At 58.8% G+C, this 18362-nt stretch overlaps 1 protein-coding gene across 2 annotated transcripts in view; it reads right to left on the bottom strand.

Moving 5' to 3' along the window:
* The window catches only part of Rbm19 (RNA binding motif protein 19), a 59626-nt gene extending 41622 nt beyond the window's left edge, over window positions 1–18004 (bottom strand). For both annotated transcript variants that reach the window (XM_048342894.1, XM_048342893.1), the window contains exons 1-19: window positions 17873–18004; window positions 16319–16501; window positions 14530–14649; window positions 14363–14398; window positions 13916–14108; window positions 12885–13156; window positions 11686–11763; window positions 11091–11169; window positions 10871–10942; window positions 10268–10471; window positions 9540–9670; window positions 9000–9118; window positions 8342–8438; window positions 7465–7575; window positions 6908–7108; window positions 5769–5898; window positions 2284–2420; window positions 1873–1933; window positions 294–373 (exon numbers count right to left, since the gene is read on the bottom strand). In XM_048342894.1, the coding sequence (XP_048198851.1) occupies window positions 294–373; window positions 1873–1933; window positions 2284–2420; window positions 5769–5898; window positions 6908–7108; window positions 7465–7575; window positions 8342–8438; window positions 9000–9118; window positions 9540–9670; window positions 10268–10471; window positions 10871–10942; window positions 11091–11169; window positions 11686–11763; window positions 12885–13156; window positions 13916–14108; window positions 14363–14398; window positions 14530–14649; window positions 16319–16501; window positions 17873–17908 (2340 nt within the window). In that variant the 5' untranslated portion in view covers window positions 17909–18004. The remainder of the gene's footprint in view (window positions 1–293; window positions 374–1872; window positions 1934–2283; window positions 2421–5768; window positions 5899–6907; window positions 7109–7464; window positions 7576–8341; window positions 8439–8999; window positions 9119–9539; window positions 9671–10267; window positions 10472–10870; window positions 10943–11090; window positions 11170–11685; window positions 11764–12884; window positions 13157–13915; window positions 14109–14362; window positions 14399–14529; window positions 14650–16318; window positions 16502–17872) is intronic.
* Between the last annotated feature and the right edge of the window lie 358 nt (window positions 18005–18362).

Genomic DNA, 18362 nt, shown 5'->3' with positions numbered 1-18362 from the left:
CTTCTGCGCCTGCTCTCTGTACTGTGTCCTTGCCCCGTCTATGCCCTGTGGGCTTGCGTATTGTGTACTTGCTCAGGGGTTCATTGCGTGTTTCCCCCAGAAAGAGAAAAGGATCTTCTCCAGACCTAGCCCAGCGCTGAGCCCAAACCACACCCACAAAGGGTTGTGGATGGAATGAACTACAGTGTGTGGACGTGTTCGCTGGCTGCAGTTCCTTAGAGCAGGGTGACAGGGAAAGACGGAGGGGTGGTTCCCCTCCCCCCAGCACTTGCCAGTGTCCCCAGGGATCTTACCTGGAGCTGCCGCAGGGCTTTCTGGGCTTGTTCTGGCTTCTGGTACTCCACAAAGCCAAACCCCATGGAGAGCAGGGCTCCTGGAAGAGGGGGTCATTGGTGAGGTGGGCAGGGGAGGCCTAGCACTGTGTGCCAGGGTGTCCAGGCCTGGGCCCCTGAATTCCTGCCCCTCCTTCCTCCCCCAGGCTCACACCTCCTGGCTGGCCACCTGGGCCTGGCTGACTCGAGGCTCTGCCCATGGTGTGACCATGGCGGCCACCTGAGATGCGGTGGACTGATCGTGAGCAGATGACCGGCGTGGTAACGAGGTCACAGAACGCTGCCCTTGGAAGGAAGTGGGGTTTGCTGGGTGACCCTTGCGATGTGACGGGTATTGGGGCCTCTACCTGGCCAGCCTTGGTCATGCCAGGTGCGTGGAATGCTTAGAGCGCACAGACGCTTCCTCTCTGAGCCGAGGTGCCCCGGGGACAGAACCTAGCACCCGCTGGCCTGGGCGCCTCCTCGCAGCCTGACTGCCCTTCTGGACCTCAGGGCGACCTCCTTTTCATAACCCCCAAACAGATCCTTCCGGTCGCCAGCGTGGCACGGGAGCTGCCATTCCTGAGACCCCATACCGGGTGGAACTGCATGACCAGCAGGGATGTAAGCCTGAAATTCTTTTTTTTTTTTTGCCAGTCCTGGGGCTTGGACTCAGGGCCTGAGCACTGTCCCTGGCTTCTTTTTGCTCAAGGCTAGCACTCTGCCACTTGAGCCACAGCGCCACCTCTGGCTGTTTTCTGTATATGTGGTGCTGGGGAATTGAACCCAGGACCTCATGTATACGAGGCAAGCGCTCTTGCCACTAGGCCATATCCCCAGCCCCCAAGCCTGAAATTCTTATAAGGTCCTGGGACGTGACCTCACTTGAAATACACCTTTGTTTTTTGTTTTCTCTCTTCTGCTTTTGAAGCAGGATTTTGCTATGTCGCCCAGGCTGGCCTGGAACTGGTGACCCTCCTGCCTCAACCTGCCCAGTGCTGGGTTTACAGGTATGCACCACCATACCCGGCTTTGAGACTTGTCCTGACGGACAGCAAGTGAAAACCAGGTCACCTGGGTGAGCTCGAGTCCCATGTGAGAGCTGCCCTTTAAGAAAGAGACCGGGTGGTACTTGAACCCAGGAGGCATGGATGCAGGGCAGGGCTGGCACTCAGCACCTGCAGCCTCTGCCACCTGACTGCCCTGTTCCTCCTCCACTGAGGTCCCCAACTGCCACGGGGATGCCGTGTTGGGATTCCACCACACCACAGCGCTGCGGACCCCCACTCCTGTCCTCAATGTACCGGGGTGGGGGTGGGGGTGGGGGGGAACCCCGCAGGACAGGACAGCGGGGGTGCTCAGGACTGTACTGGGCTGCTGACAGGGTGTCTCTACCCATCCTGCCACATCAAAGCACGGGGTCATGGCTCGGTAAAATGTTCTGGAAGTTCTAGATTAGTTCCCTCAGAAGAGGCACTGCAGGGGGAGAAGGTGGGGGCTGCTGGGTCCTGGGTCACCCTGGGCCTGGCCCCCCCAGGGCCTCGAGTCACCTATGACTCACCGGCTTTATTCTTCTTCCTGGAGACTGTGCAGCTCCTCAGTGTGCCCACTCTGGAGAACACCTGCAAGACAGCATCTCCAGGCCTCAGCCCGGCCCCTGGGGACCCCCCGGGGGCCCCCCACCCCCCAAGGGCGCTGGCTGGAGCAGCACTGTGGGCACAGAGCAAGGCTGCGTGGGAGGCAATGTGTGTCTAGGCCCTGAGCCACCGTGCAGCGAGCACCCGGAGCCTGGGCCCACGCCACTGCGGTGACAAGCAATGGCCGTAACCTCAGGTGGCGTCCTGCAGTGTCATGACAGGAGCTGGAGGGCCTCTCCCAGGCTGGGCTTACACGCGGCCAGTGGGGCCGCCAGAGCTGCATGTGTGACAGGGCCCATGCAGACACCCCCCCAAACACCTTAAGCACCACTCACTTGCTTCAGTGTCTCCTCCGTGGTGCTGAAGTTGAGATTCTTGATGAACAGAGTGCACCCCGGGGCGCTCTCTTCATCTTCTTCATCTTCCTCGCTGCCATCCTCTGCTCCCTCCTGTACCGGGGCCTGGCTGCCCGCTGCCCTCGGCACACACACAGGACATGGTGTCAGCGCACTGGGGCCCAGGCCCAACCCCTGGAACCGACCCAGTCTGCGGGTCCCCAGGCCCGGGGCAGCACTGTTTGCGGGGGTTGCACACTATGAGAGCCCAGGAAAAGCAGGGAGATGGGGCTGCCACCCCTCCGCAGGTGAGAGCCAACTGGAGCAGCGTGGACGGGAAAACTAGGAACGCTCAGCAGCGCCAGCCACAGTTCATCTGAACCTCACAGTGCAGCGTCCATGAGCTGTGAGCCCAGGTAAAATATTACTTTTACTTGGAAAAACAACATTTGGTGAACTTGCCAACGAAAATCTAACTTTAAATCTCCACCAAAGTAAGGGGCTGTCAGAAAACCCAGAACATTCCAGATCCCCCTAGAGACATTTCCCCAAGAGTCATGGTCAGGAGGAACATGCACAGAGGCGTCTCCTTGGCTGGCGGCTGCCCGGCACGGGCCATTATGAAGTACGAAAGCAAGGCCGTGCGCTGGGGTGATGCTTCGCGCCCCGGGAGAACAGCACAACCACACCGCATGCAACAGGCCCTCGCCCCTGACGCCCACCTCTGCACCCCAAGTCTTAGGCGTCCTCAGGCTGGGGGCAGGTTCACCACAGACCCAGAAAAGAAACTTCCAGAGCAAAGTGACCCACAAGTTCACCTCCCCTCCAGGTCTGGCCAGCCCCAGCCCCCTGGGGAGGCCCGTCCAGCGTGGCCAGTTCAGATGCTTCTAGAAAAGCTGAGAATCCAGCTTCTCACAGGGAAACCTGGTCCTCAGATCCTGGCATACTGGTTGAATCAGGAAGGGGTTGGTCGGGCTGCTCCCTGCTGTGTTGGGCCTGAGCTTACTCCACTGAGACTGCTGCCCTTCCCTCCCGTCCCCAGATCCCTGGCCTGCAGGCTTCTCCCGCCTCATCCCCACCTCATCCCTGAGCCTTCTTCCTCCTTCCCTGCCCTGCTCCACTGCAACTGCACTAGCCTCTTCACTGATCGCCAGGCCCGCCATACCAACACCGACCACAGGGCCTTTACACTTGCAGCTCTTGCCTAAATTCTGCTCATGTGTGGTCCAACGAGGCCTGGCTCCTCCTCGTCTATCCTGCATGTGCTCTTCTCAGAGAGCCCGACCTGTGCACACCACGCTCAGCCATGCACTACCATCCCCTCTGGTCTCCTGGGAGCTCTGACCCCATTCTGAAGTTGCCGCACCCACTGGGTCTGCCTGTGCCCCCAGCTAGGAGGGGAGCTCACTGAGGGCGTGGCCTGGTTGGTTAGTGATCACTGCGTCCTCGGCAAAGCTATCTGTGCACAATGCATGGCTCTGCGTGGTCTGTGCCTGGCACGTGGCGGGGAATCAGAACATCAAGCTGGGCCCAGGAGGGGCTTTGGCGCAGTGGGTTAAGAGCCCAGACCTTGAGTCTGATGGCCTTGGGTCCCACCTGGCTCTCTCCATGTGGGACCCAGTACAAGTCACGGGCCTCGGCTTCCTTCCTGCCACCTATACAGGGGGGTTGAGGGCAGCAGTCCCCGCTTGCAAGGTGCTTACAGGCACTACTGTGCACCTAGCAACACATGGAGGCTGGTCACAAGCTCCCCAGAAACAGCCACGCTTGTTCTCGGTCACACGAAGTCCCGCTGCGCCCTCGTGCGGGCGGGGGCCCTGGTGCCCCTCTCCCTGACACCTGCCCCAGGCTCTGGCACCCTGGCTTGGCTTGTCAGACGAGCCCCGCTGTGGCCCCGCACGGGCGGGTGACTGGAGAGGAAGAAGCCCAAGGTCTTTCTTAGAAGCAGACAAAGACCATGAGAGAGAAACAGGACTTTGTGACGCTTCTACAGATGTTTGCCCACAAAACCACCAGGAAGGGGGCGGGTGAGTGAACGAGCGAGCCAGGGCTGGGATGGGGGAGGGGGTGCAGAGCAAGGTGGGCTGGAGGGGGGGCTGGGGGGACAGGGGATGTGCTTGCATCTGTCCTGAGCACAATCAAATCCAGTCACGCCTCGACGCCCGGGGCTCCGGGATAATCGGGCGCAGAATTACCGCGCCCTCCCCTTGCAGGCTGCGGCTGGGGCCTCGGCACCAGCGTTATCAGCGGCGAGCAGCTTTCCAGGACCTCCCCCCCCATGCGCAGCCCTTTATCTGGAGGTGAAGGTCTTGGTTGTGGGGAGATAAAACACGCTGTCCCCTCCCAGGGGAGCGGCACAGAGAACAGGAGAGCATCGCAGACAGGCAGTGGGGATGCTGTGCTGCCCTCTTCCCCCCCCGCCCCCGCCCTCCTTCCTTCCTGCAGGGCCCCCTCACAGGGGAGGCAGAGACCCCTGGACACTTCAAACAATGTGCACCAGGGCGGGGTGGGAGCCGGGGCAGCTCAGGGGAGCAGAGGATGGAACAGAAGATAGAAGGGAGGGAAGAGAATAGGAGAAGGGAGCCTTGGGACTGGTGCTGGGAAATCACAGCCAAGGCGACACATTGGCGGGGGGCCGGGGGGGGGATGGAGGCTGGGCATGGCACAGATGGCACACTTTTCCTGGTCCAGAACAAGACGGGCAAGGAGGCTCCTCCTCCCAGCTCTGAGGCCTCTATTGTGAGAACTGTGGGCCCAGACGCCTGCCTCTGTAGAGGACAGTATAGGCAGGAGGAGGTGGGCAGCCCCCAGACCTCTTTGTGCCCCCCACCAGCACAGAAGTTCCAGAGAACGAGGGAGATGGTCCACCCTGCATACAGGCATACATCACCAGGCCCTGCCTTATGGGTAAAGCCCCAATGCTTGTGTAAACTGACTTCCACTGTACTCAAAACCCAGCCAAATGTCTTTGATTCTAGTATGTGGCCCACAGCCCCCACTCAGTGGTTCTCGTGGGGGGGCTGCGCTGTTGGCTAGGGGGCATGTGAGAGCCCTTCAGGTTCTGGAAACTGAGGCTCTCCTGTGGCTCTGCAGACTGTGATACGCTTTGCTGCTTGCATCCTGGTCCTGATGAGCAGGAAAGATCCTGCCCTGAGTGCTGACAACCGTGCCTCCTGCCCCAACTGTGTGTGTGTGTAGGGGTGGGTGGGGGGTGGACCCACTGTCAGGACCCCAGGGGCCACCACATTGCCTCTCCTGACCATGCAGCCACTGGACCCCAGGGGGCGCTGTTGTACCAGGACAGGGGAGCACCTGTGCAACAAGTCGCTTCCATTTGCTGCTTTGAGTGCTTACTGACAGATTCTGGATTTCCCCTCTCTAGCCTTTACCTGCCCATAATTGTAAGATTCTAAGAGGCTCAGGTCTGCAGGGTGAAGGGAGATGCCATCCTGCTCCTCTGCTCCCAGCCTGGCCGGGGCTCTTACCTGGTGCGGGCTCCGCCTCCAGGCTCTCTGCGGCGTCCCCTGGCCCGTCCTGGGGCTCGCTCTTCTGTTGGGCTGTGCTGGAGAAGACGCCAACTGGAGCCCACTCAAGATACAGAGGCACGTGGTGGAACTGTGGAGACAGGGTGCCAGCTGTGGGGAGTGGCCCAGGGCTGTGAACTTGTGCAGGCCCTGGGAAGAGCTCAGCGTCTGGCCTTGGACGGAAAGAATGGATGGGGCAGGGGAGCACAACGGGCTCAGGCAGACACGAACACCGTGTGGGGCACACACATCACTGGAGGGACGAGCCCCCACTGCTCCCACTCGGGCCCTCTGAGTCTCACTCCCCACTCCAGATCCAAGCCCAGCCTTCTTGAGTACTCGGGAGAGCGCATGCTCCAAGCTATCCTGAGCACCTGAGTGTGCATGCTCCGAGCCAGTCATGGAAGGGAAGGGGGGGTGCACATGCACACGAGAGACAACTAGAGGGCCAGGGGGCTGGGCATGTGGCTGAGTGGTAGAGTGCTTGCCTAGCATGTATGAAGCCCTAAGTTCAACTTCTCAGCACCACATAAACAGAAAAGGCCGAAAGTGGCGCTGTGGCTCAAGTGGCAGAGTGCTAGCCTCGAGCAAAAGGAAGCCAGGGACAATGCTCAGTCCCTGAGTTCAAGCCCCAGGACTGGCAAGAAAAAAAAAATTACTTCCAGAAGGGCCAGGATGGCACCTTCCAGCTGGGTGGTTCTGGGCTTCGGGGCCTTCGGTTGTGTACACACAGAACGGTGAGTGCCAAGCGGTGAGCCAGTGAAAGCCACTGTCATTAAGATAGGTGACAAAAAAATGGGTGTCTAAGTCCCAGGGGAGCCTGTGTACCCAGGTAGCCGCGTGCACATGCTGGCACAGGGCACCCCAAGAGCTAGGGGGGCAGAGTCCAGGCTGGAAGCTCACACCCCCACCCCTGGCAGCCAGGGGACAGGCATGCCAGCCTCTACAGGTCCTGTAGGTAGCCTGGGTCAGCGAGGAGTGCCAGTGCCTAGCAGACACCTGGTGGGATAAATGGGGGCTCCCCGGAGATCTGGCTACACCTTGAGCTCCTGTGGCTGGGTCCCCCACCCCCCATCCCTCGCTGCACCTCCCAGCCTCACCTTGGAGTAGGCCAGGTGTCGGAAGGCCTTGCGGGCCTCCAGGGGCTCCAGGAACTCCACGATGGCCGTGACCCCGCCCTCGGGCAACAGCACCCGGCCCAGGCTGCCGAAGCGGCCGAAGGTCTCCTGCAGCTCGGCTGTTGAGGTGCCTGCCGGGAGGTTCTTGGCCAAAATCACAGTCTTACTTCGCTCTGCTGCAGCCTTCAGGGGAGAAGCAAACACGGGTGGAACCACAGGAGCCGGGCCTTAGCCAAAATCCAGCCCCGGGTCGGTGGAGGCAGCAAAACTGGGAGGCCTGCCCTGGTGGCGGCCATGAGGAGGGCTAAGGCCCAGGACCCCTTCTGAGCCAGGCAGATTCCCATGCTGCCTGGTCAGTCCTGGCTAGACCCGCTGGTGGGCTTGCTGGGCTGGGGCACCCCCAACTTTGAGGAAGCAGGGTTCTCATGGCAGCCCAGCAGGCCCCAGCCAAAGCTCCAGTGGCCAGCAGGGCCCTCGGCCTCCCTGGGAAAGCCATGCCCAGGTTCCCAGTCGTGTGCCGGAGCCGGGAGAGAACCTACCTGGCTGAAGGAGTCCAGGCTGACCCCGTTGTCAATGAGGAAGCGCCGGACCTCCTGGACCAGCTGGGTCTCCCCCAGGGCCACCCGCACGGCCACGCTGCCCTTGGTCTCCTGTGGGACCAGAGAAAGGATGAGGCATGGCTGCCTGTTAGGTGGGAGGCGGCCCAGGTCACCTACCCTCAGAGGGCAACTGAACTGGCCCATGGCCTTCATCTGCCCTCACAGCCCCTTCTCCAGCCTCCCCCCCCCCCCCCCCGCCCCCAGACAGCTTCTGTCCCTTACACCAACTCGCTGACTTCAGGTGGGGCTTGTGAACTCGCTGATCTCTACTCTGGGCACCGCTATCTTCCTGAAATACAAGCAGCAAGAGAGCTAGAACCCTTGCTCTGGGCACAGCTGAGCTCCTGGTACACGGAGGGTACTTGTGGCCTCCACCCTCCTAACGGGCCAGCCTGCACTACCCAACTTTGCCACCAGGGGACACACTGAGGTGCTGCTATGTGGGGCCCAGTCACACTGGATTTAGTGAGAAAGATGGAACAATAGTTACATGTTTTCTAGTCTGTGATAAGAATTTTGGATACATCAAGTTAGGTAAAATGTATCAATAAAATCAACACTTTCTTCTTCCTTCCTTCCTTCCCTCCTGGCTTCCTTTTGAGTGATTAGTACTGCCATGGTAGCTTGTATTCTATTTTTAAAGACAGTGCTGACCTGGGGTGCTGAGGTAACTGACAGTGGGCAAAATCAGGGCTGCCCTTGGCCAGCTGGAGGTCAACCAGTTGTGGGTTTTACCTAACATGGACTCAGTAGCTAGTAACTCTAGGTACAGGCCAGATCAAAGCCCAAAGAACGTGGCCAGATGGCCCTCACTCACGTGGTCAAATACTTGGCTCTTGGTGGCATTGTACTTCTGAGCAATGGCATCAGCTACGGCGTTGGGCCCCATGAACAGCGTGTTCCAGTTGTGAGAACTGAGGGGCAGAGGCAGAACAGGGGTCACACCTGGTTTATGGGGGACTCGTTCAGACACAGCATGCTGGGCAGCTGCCTGAGGTCCCTCCTGCACCGCCCCCCCCCAGCTGGTGCTTATGCATAAGATACACCCCAAGGCCTGTGGTCACTGTGGGCCAGGGATGGCCACACCGCTCTCCCCCACTGAGCAGATGAGGAAAGAGGCTCTGAAGGCCATGCACAGAATTCATTGGGAAGAAGAGTGAAAGCTGCCAGGCAGCTTTGGAAAGGCTGGTGGGTCATGCCTGTAATTCCAGCTACCCAGAAGGCTGGGAACCACAGCAGGGTGCTTCAAAGCCAGCACCGGCAGCAAAGTCAATGAGAAGCCATGGCCAGAATAACCAGCAAAAACTTGGACTGGGGTGGGGTGGGGGGGGGCATGGCTAAAGTGAGCAAGCAAGCAGAGAGAAAATGGTGAGGCCCGGGGTTCAAACCTCAAGTGTCACAGAGAGAGAGAAGGCAGGACTGAGGATAGCGGAAGCCAGAACGGGAAGCCAGAACAGATGACGAGGAACAAGGACCTGGAGCTGTTGGCCTTGTCTTTGGATTCCTTCTTCTTTTTGTAGGAGGAGCCGGGGACATCGGTGTCCTCGCTGGCCTCCTTCTTGATGGTGGACGGCAGCACGTGGAGCATCCTGCCCTGGGGGGGTTAGGAGAAGAAGGGGTCAGCTCCATCATGAGCATGCTACTCTCTGTCAGCGGGATGACCACTTGGTCACTGGGTGGGGTCAGCTGACAGTGGGTCACTGAGCAGCCTAGTGGCCAGGGCCTGGCTAGCCTGCACTCAGAGGGACAGGAGCTCCAGGGGGTGGAGCCTGGCTGCCTGGCTCACACTGCCTAGGGGTCATTTCTGAAGGGGACGGGAAGGGCATAGGAAGGGCACATTTTGCGAGGTCCTACTGTGCGCCAAGCATATTCTCCACATCCCGTGGAGCACCTCGCCTTGTAATCTCCCGTGTTAAGTGACCTTGATGTCAATTGACCTTGACACTCTGACGTGCGCGCGTGCGCACGCACACATGCACGAATGCGCGCACACACACACCGCTCCTGCTGCTCACCTGGAACACCCGCCCATCCACCTCGGCATAGGCCTTCACAGCGTGCTCAGGGAACATGAAGGTCACGAAGGCAAAGCCCTTGGGTTTCTTGGTCAGGCTGTCGATGGGGTAGTGCAGATCTGACAGGGGACCTGGGCAGAGATGGGCATCGAGTTGGCTGGCTGTGAGCAGGGCCAGCCTGAGCTCCAGATGAGGGAAGTGTGGCCCTGAGGTGGGTGGGGATGTGACCACCTCAGCCTCACCCCCCATCCTCCACTGGCTATTGAAGCCACCTGACATTGTCTCCCCTGGGGTGAGCCCCACGACTGAAGCTAACTCCTGCTGTGACCCAGGACTAAAAGGAGGGGCTCACTACTGGGATGTCACTGGCACCCAGACCTCAGTCCTGGGCGAGCCCAGCAGCGACCATGCCCTACTATAGCCAGAAGTGGCTCACTATCCAGAGCCCACTTCCCACAGGGAGATAACTTCAGCCAGACAAGCAGCCAGCGTGCCCAAGCCTGTGGTCACTGCCTGCCAAACACTGGGGGAAGCCGGGTGTGTGTGTGTGTAGTGTGTGAGGATTTGGCCAGCCTGGCAGCCTCAGGGAAAGTGTCTCCAGTTCTGCCTCAGCAAAGCCACCATCACGGCTGGTACCCCCACTTTAGAGGGGACAGACAGGGCTATCTATGGCCATTGGCCCCAGACTGGACAGGGCTCAGCCCAGGTCTGAGGCCGGCAGCACCCACCATAGGTGGAGAAGAGCTTTTCCAGGTCTTCCTCGGAGCTGGTGTAGGGCAGGTTGCGCACAAAGAGCCGCCCGGAGTCTGCCAGGTCCTCCTCCTCCTCGTCCTCCCCAAGTGTGCGGCCCTGCCAGGGTTTGGCGCTGTTCCTGGGGGTACTCTTGGCCACGGGGACATGCTTCTCCCTGAACACCTCGATATAGCGCCCACCTGTGCAGGGACAGAGGTCAGGGCTGGGAGAGGCCAGGCGCTCACCAGAGCCTCCTGGCCAGTGACTCCGGTTCTTTACTGCTTCTAGACACCATGGCCCGGTACTCCCTCTGCTGGCTGGGGTGGGAACTGCACCCACCCTACTTAATAAGAATGGGGGCTGCCTGGACCAGACCACAGAGACCCTAGAGTCCCAGTTTCTGGCACTGAGTGCTAAGTCCTGAGTGCTCAGTGCCAACCCAGCCCAGGAAGATGACCAGTGTCATGGGTAAACCATGTTTCACCCCACATCACCATCCATCCCCTGGTGCTCCATGGTGCTTCTCTGCCTGACTCACTAAGGGGAGATACTCCACACCCCCGTGGGAGATGAACCAACTCATGGCACTGACATCTCACCCATGTACTCCCGGTTACATTTCAACGCACTCTTCACCTCCTCCTCACTGCTGAAGTCCACGAAGACATACCCTGCAAGAGATGCCGCCGTCAGCCAGGCTGCCAGAGGCAGGGACAGGGAATGGGCCCTGACCACTCAAAGGAAGCCAGAGCAATGTGCATCCCAAGATCCGGACCCCCGTCTGCCCTGCTGTCCCACCGGGAACATGCGAGACCCCACCTGTTTTGTTCCCATGTGCGTTTCTCACAATCCGAGTGGCCACTGGCTTCAGGGGGGCCAGGAATTCTAGGACATTTTTCTGCAAGGAAAAGGGTTTCCTCAGCCAATCTCTCTTGTGTTATTTTTCTTTTAATAAACTTTTTAATTAGTCCTGTTGCTAGAATTATCAGTTGTTTTATCAAAGCACCTGACAGCTGGGCCAGGGGCGTCCTGGCTGGTGGCTGTGCTCTTGCTTGGCCTCAGTCTGTCTCCAGTGTTTAGTCCTAATAGCAGAACGCTGGAAATAGCCCAGGTCCCAACTTAAGTGACCAGGGAGGCTGGAGTATCTGTGCCACAAGACATCTGGCATTGTTGGAGAGTACATGCGCCATGTTCCAGGGTGTGTGGGGCCCACCCTGACCACCACACCCTTAGAACAGGAGGCCCACCCAGCCGGGTGCAGGTGGCAGTGAACGACCTGTCTGTCTCCATCTTGCCTTTCCCTCAACAATGCCTTGAGCTAATCCCTCCGCCTCTGGCCCCCATTTCCCTCTCACTCATCTGAGCTGGTTCATCACAGGTGCAGCTTGGGTCCCCGCCCCATCCTGTTGCCCACCTCTGTGACATTGAATGGGGCTCCCCGCAGCTTCACCGTGTGGGTGGTCGTGGGCTCCTGGTTTGCCAGCTTGTCCGTCTGAGAGATGGCAAGAGACAGAGGAGCGGCCAGTGAGCTCCTAGGTGAGGCTCCCATCTCCGCCAGGCCCCCTCAGCAGGTGCTGCTGCTGTGAGGGGAGGGCTGCGCGTGGCACCGACAGCCTGCCATGAGCAGCCAGTCCTGCCACAGGTGCAGGCCTCAGCTGCGGAGCCTCCACTGAATGGGAGATGTGCACAGGGAGCACAGCCCAGAATGCTGGGAGCACAGCAACCCCCACCCCCCCATGGCCAGCAAGGAAGGGAAGGAAGCCTGGGGCGCAGTGACGCTTGTCACCCGGCCTGTCCTGTGCCCAGCACTCAGAGGCCAGTGTCTGTTGGAGTCTCTAATACTATTCAGCAGGTATTCTGGCTCACCATCTTTCCCAAGATTCTAGAATCCTAACAGCTCTACCAAACCAAAGCTCTGGACAACTCCTTTGGGCACAAACCTGCCCTGCCCTGAATTTGACTCCCAGCAGTCAGTTCTGGCTTGCATGGCATTGACTGCCAGCCCACTGGGGGTCTCTGGTCCTTGGCACAGACATCGGGTGCTTGTACGGGTGCTGCCAGGCCCAGGACTCTTGCACGTATGCTCAGCTTCCTGGCTCTGCACACCCCTGGACCCCAAGGGGCTTAGGCCTGGGGTGGGGTGGGGACCAGCCTCAGGGACTGTGCTGGGAGGAGCCTCATTTACAGTGAGGATCACTTGGGCTTAACAGCCAACTAAGGACCAGAGCTGAGATTTGAACCCAGAACTCAGATTCCTCTGGAGTGCGTGATGTGATTAGAGGAGGGAGGAGAAAAGGGAAGAGGAAGAGGGAAGAGGGTGAAGCCCCCTTTCCTCTCATCTGAGAGCCAAGGGAAGAGCAGGTGCTCCCAAGGGGGGAACAGGGGCCCCCGCATGGAAGGCAGACAAGGTGTGTAATGAGCTTTGTAAACTCTTCCTCGGAGCCCAGCAGCCAGGAGTGTGTCCTGATCCTCTGCCTCCCAGCCACCGCCTTCCCTTCTCTAGGCCTTAGTTTCCTGGCTCTTCTTCTATGCCATGGCCCTAAGGAAGGGCCCGCAGGCTGGCACGTGCAGCCCACCCTCCTCCCTTCCTCAGGCCCTCTCAGAAGCACACACCTGAGCTGCAGCCTCTTGATGTCTGCTGGCAGGCAGGGTCCCAGACTCCGGGCCCCCCCTCCCTCTTGAGCTCTCCGGCTGGGCGGGGGCAGCAGGGGGGTCCTCGGCTTCACTCTCTGCCTCGCTGCTGTCCTCACAGTTCACCGCCTCGTCCTCGCTCTCCTCTTCCTCCGAGGATGAGGACGCCTGGGCCTGCACCACCTTGGACCTCAGATAATCCATGTCGGAGAGCCCCTTCTGCACGGCCGCCTTTCCCCCCAGCCCTGGCTTCCCTGGAGGAACAGGAAGACGAGCTCAGTGAGCAGGGTGGCAGAGGGTGGGCATTCGGGTACGCTTGAGACGCCCGGCCACCACGACTGGAGGCCAGGAGCCCCTGGGAACGGCAAGTGGAGCTCAGCTGCTGCAGGCCTGGCATCACACGTGCCACACAGCCAGAGCTGCTGCCAGCCCTGCCCGCCTCAGGGCCCCCATGGGGGTCACCTCTAATGGCTACAAACCCAATAGTAAAACAGTTGTGCCCACCACCCCAGTGACCCCGTCCTGCCCTGGATGGGAGCAGCCGTCATGCGGTCCTCTGGGAGAACCCCACAGCAGTGCAGAGTTGCTGGGCGCCAGTGCGCACATCTATAATCCCAGCCTAGTCAAGGAGGCTGAGATCAGAGGACTGAGTGCCAGCCCCCCTGGGGCCCCCAAGTCCTCTGGATCTCAGCCCACCACAGAGACATCATCAGGCCTAAGGGTCACATTGCATTCACACCCTTGCCTTTAAAACAGTCAACTCAGACTCCAGGGAACCCACGCCTCCATCTGTGGGCACTGCCGTGTCCCCAACGCCTACAGCAGGGCTGGGTACATGTCAGGCGCATCTGAGAAGGCACCCAGGACCCGTGGGGGCAGACCTTCTCGTGGGTGGACCCTGCCCGGTCGGCACCACGGGACCGTGTCCAGCAGCCGGCGGGTAGGTGCAGGCCACGGGCACTGTGGACAGGCTGTGCCACAGTGCTCAGGGAGCACTCAGGACGGGTCCTCACCTCCGGCCTCCTCCTCAGCTGCCTCGTCGTCACTCTCCTGGCCCGAATCAGAGTCGAAGTTTAGGTAGTCACTGGATGGCTGGCTCTTCCCTCTTGGGGGCTCAGCGTCCAGGGCATCATTTGCCCAAGTGGCTGCCTGTGCCCGCCTCTGGTGAACTGACAGGAACTCCTGAAACTCCGTGTCTTCCTTCAGCTGGTGGCATGGTGCCCACAGAGGCAGGCGTGGGGAGGATGGAGAAGAGGCAGAGGAGGCTCAGGTGAGGGCGGGGCCATCCCCCGCTGTACAGTGGACCCTGAGGGTCAGCTGGGCGCATTGAGGAAGGCACCCCCCACCCCCACCCCCGGATGCAGGAGACTAAAGAAGCAAGGAGGTGGGGCAAGGCGAGAGCTTGGTGTCCCATGCCTCCCCTGGGCCAGCCTCCCTTTGGGTCAGCTCACGGGACTCACCTTCTCCAGCTCAGTTGGGACCTTGTTCTTCTTATCCTGAAAGCAGAAGGCAGGTGGTGAGGAGGGTGGGGAAGGGAGTGTGGAGAGCTGCATAGTCCTGAGGGACCCTCTGATAGAGACCCTCACGTTACTCCCAGGGAATAACCACTCCACTGCCACTTGCGTACTTTCTTAGTTTCTCTGGGGGCCGAATCCTGTGCAGGCTGCTCAGGTTGGTTTGCTTTCTGGCCATGTTTGCTCCAGGCTCGGGGCTTTGCTGGGTCCCCAAATGACTTGCAGAACTCCACCTGTGTAGGGAGAAGATGGCTTTCATCCCCCCCCCCCCCCGACATGGTACCTGGGCACTTGGGCTTTAGAGACAGGCCACAAACACTGACCTGTTTCCCTGAAGCAAATTCCTTCCCGTCCCCACACTGTCACAGTTACTGTGCACTGGGGGCCCCATGTACTGGTGCCCCTTCACTCAATCTGCAAGGGTCAGCATGCCAAGCCACCCTGTTCCCCATCACACAGTAGAGAGTGGCAGCTGCTTCTCTCCAACTTCCCACATCAGGAATCAAAGCAGAGGAGGGAAGCAACTGGCCAGTGGCCCAGGTAGCAAATGACCGAATGCAACCTGGAACTCAGGGCCTAAGCTCTTAACCATGCTACAAGCCACAGCTTGCCACAAGCTGAGGCTACCACAAGTTGGCCAACTTGTCCCAGGGTCACAATCCTTCCATGTGGACTTGGAAACATAATTCGTTGTGCTGGGGACAGTGGTGCATACCAGCAAGCCCATACTCAGGAGGCCCTGGCAAGAGAAACTCAAGTTTAAGGCCAGCTGAGGCTACACATTGTGATCCTGTCTCAAAAACAAACAACCAAAAGAAGAAAGAATAAAAATGTACTGTTAGCTGGACACCAGTGATTCATGTCTATAACCCTAGCTGTTCAGGAGGCCAAGACCCAGAGGATCGGAGTTGGAAGTCAGCCTGGGCAGAAATGTTCTTGAGACTCTCTCTCCCAAATGACCAGCAAAAAGTGAGGTATGAGAGTTTGAGACTCTGAGTTCAAGTCCTAGTAACTGGCCCACAGAAAAAAACCACAAAAATTACTTCTGTGGTAATGACCTGTGTTCATGACTCAACTGACAGAAAAGAGTATTAATGGTGGTTTTAAAAATTACTTGAGGGCTGGGCCTAGTGGCAAGAGTGCTTGCCTCATAAACATGAAGCCCTGGGTTCGATTCCCCAGCACCACATATACAGAAAACGGCCAAAAGTGGCACTGTGGTTCAACTGGCAGAGTGCTAGCCTTGAGCAAAGAGAAGCCAGGGACAGTGCTCAGGCCCTGAGTCCAAGGCCCAGGACTGGCAAAAAAAAAAAAAATTACTTGAATTTGTTATCACCCTCAGAGAGGAAGGAAGTGATCTTTTGGGGAAATTCGTGGCACCTGGCCCTTTCTGCATTATGATACCTGTAACCAAGGATATGGCTGTCTGTGGGATCAGGTGACATAGATTTGCCTGTCACCTTTTTCCTTTCAGTACAATATGGGGAATGCTTTGTCATATCATCAATACACACGGAAGCCTTCCTGAGTCCTCCAGGAACACAAGCAGCTTGCTGATTCACGGGGCTCTGCCTGCTGGGTAGCAGGTGGCCAGGTGAAGACACAGGCTGGGTAGCACACGCCTGTCTAGATTCCTAGCTCTGAGCAGGAGCTCCCAGAGGCTGCTGACAGGTGAGTGAATAAAGGCTCCCATGGGTCTCACCGGTGGTCCCCTGGGAATTGTGGGCTGTACCTGTGCTGGCGCCTCACCTCCACAAGCTCATTCGGACATTCTGGACGGGCCCAGGATGCTTTACCAAGCTTATGTGCTTGGAAGAGCGTGAACCGACGGGGTAGGCCAAAGGGGGAACAGTGTTGAGTGAGAGGCCTGCTGTCGTCCTGGGGAGACTCCCACCCACTCACCGTGATCCGGGATGTGTCGATGAAGCTCTTGTTAAAGTGGCTCAGAGCGACCTGGGCCTCTTCCTCGGACTTGAAGCCGATGAAGCCGAACTTGCGGAACTTGCCATCTTTGGTGAACTTCAGGCTGCAGTCAGTCAGTGTGCCGAAGGCAGCAAACAGCTGCCTGAAGCGCTCCTCCTTCATCTGGGGGAGAAGGGGACAGTGAGGGGGGACTTGGGGTGCTCACTCCTCCACCTGGAGAAGAAGACAGTGAAGGAGGACCTGAGGTGCTCGCTCCTCCACTTGGAGCACCAGGCATCAAGGCACATGAGCTACTCAGGAGAATGAGATTTGAAGGAGCACAGTTTGAACTCCACCTGGGTAGAAAAGTCCCTAGGACTCCATTTCCAATTAACCAACAAAAAGCAGCCTTGGAGGCATGGCTCAAGTGGTAGAGCACCATCCAGCAAGAGGTCTTGAAAAGAAAAATCCACAACAATAAGACCAGCAAGCAAGCAAACAAATCCACCCAACAATCTCAACAGGAAAACAGGAACATCAAGCTGGGAATGTGGCTTAGCAGTAGAGTGCTTGCCAAGCATGTGTGAAGCCCTGGGTTCAATTCCTCAGCACCACATAAACAGAAAAAAGCTGGAAGTGGCACTGTGGCTCAAGAGATAGAGTGCTAGCCTTGAGAAAAAAAAAAAAGCCAGGGACAGTGCTCAAGTCCAAGCCCCAAGACTGGCAAAACAAAAAACAAAAAACAAAAAAACCAACACCCCAGAGACATCCTTGCATTCTCTAAAGTGAAGAAGATACCCTTAGGAGTAGAAGCAAGAGTTAGAAAGGCATTCTATCTCACCCCATCCAAAAGGCTCACTTTTTGGCCCTCTAGGTTAGGAAGGCATTACCTACTGCCCACCCCATCCAAACAGCTCACTTTCCATCTGGGACTGGAGTTTACAATAACGCTAAGGGCAGGAGCTCTCTATCCCAGAAGTTGAACTGAAATGGGAAAGAGGGTCCAACCATGGATTTCCACGCCCACTTATCTATTATTTCCCGCTTGAATTACCTGGCATGTCCCCACGGGATGCCCGCCAGGTGAGGCTGCGGGATGGGCTCCCGGGACGCAGCTAAGCACGGCGGGGTCAGCCCCCACCAGTTCAGGAGGATCTAAGGCCCATCCCCGGCGCCCCCCACTTCGTACTTCGGGCTGCCCGGGCCGCGCAGCGGCGGGGAGGGAAACACCGTGACCCCACGAGCTTTCTGGCCCATCGTCCCCGGCGGTTAACAGCCTGGAAACTTCGTCCGACCACAAACCCCGACCTGGGCCGGTGGGGCTGGGGGTGGCATCTCCCGGGGAGGAGAGCCGGGGTTCCAGCCGGCGGGGATACCTCGTGCAGCCGCTTCTCCTTCTTCCCGGAGGGCAGGCGCGGGCAAGCCCGGGATGCCGCCCTTATTTAGGGGCTCGGGATTCGGAGCCCAGCCCTTTTCTTAAGGGTCCGGGATGCCCCCGAGGTCCGCCCCCGGAGAGCCCGCCATCTGATTCCCAAGGCCTGGCTCCGCACTCACCCCATTCGGGAGGTTCTTCACGATCAGTCGCGACATGGTGCGAGGTCCCCACCGCTCGGAGCCCAGCTGGAACCCACAGCGGCCTCCCCACCGCTTTCACGCTGCTGTTCTGGGCGCCGCCATGTTTGTCGAGTCACGTGATCAGGCTTCGGACCCGCCCCCCGTCCGGAAGTGGGCGTGGCCCGAAACGCCGGTCCAGGAAGTCTCACGCGGGCGACTGAGTACTCGCACACTGCGCAGGCGCAGGCTCTACAGCGGATCCCGGAGATGAAGCCGGGCGATGTCGGTGTCCAGCGTCCAGGCACTGCGCGGGAGGGGCACGGGGGTTACCGTGGGGAGGAAGTGATTCTGCACAAAGAGGGGCGCTGAGCTGGAACAGGGGTTTTCTTTATTTTTATTATCGTGTCCTAAGACAGGATGAGGGAAGAGACTCCGAGTCCCTTCCTGACTTTTAAAGGTAGGGAAACTGAGGCTCACAGGGGCTGTCCGG

The sequence above is a fragment of the Perognathus longimembris genome, chromosome 3, assembly GCF_023159225.1.
Source record: "Perognathus longimembris pacificus isolate PPM17 chromosome 3, ASM2315922v1, whole genome shotgun sequence".
Lineage (NCBI taxonomy): Eukaryota > Metazoa > Chordata > Mammalia > Rodentia > Heteromyidae > Perognathus > Perognathus longimembris.
This window is presented reverse-complemented; position numbering and strand designations above follow the sequence as displayed.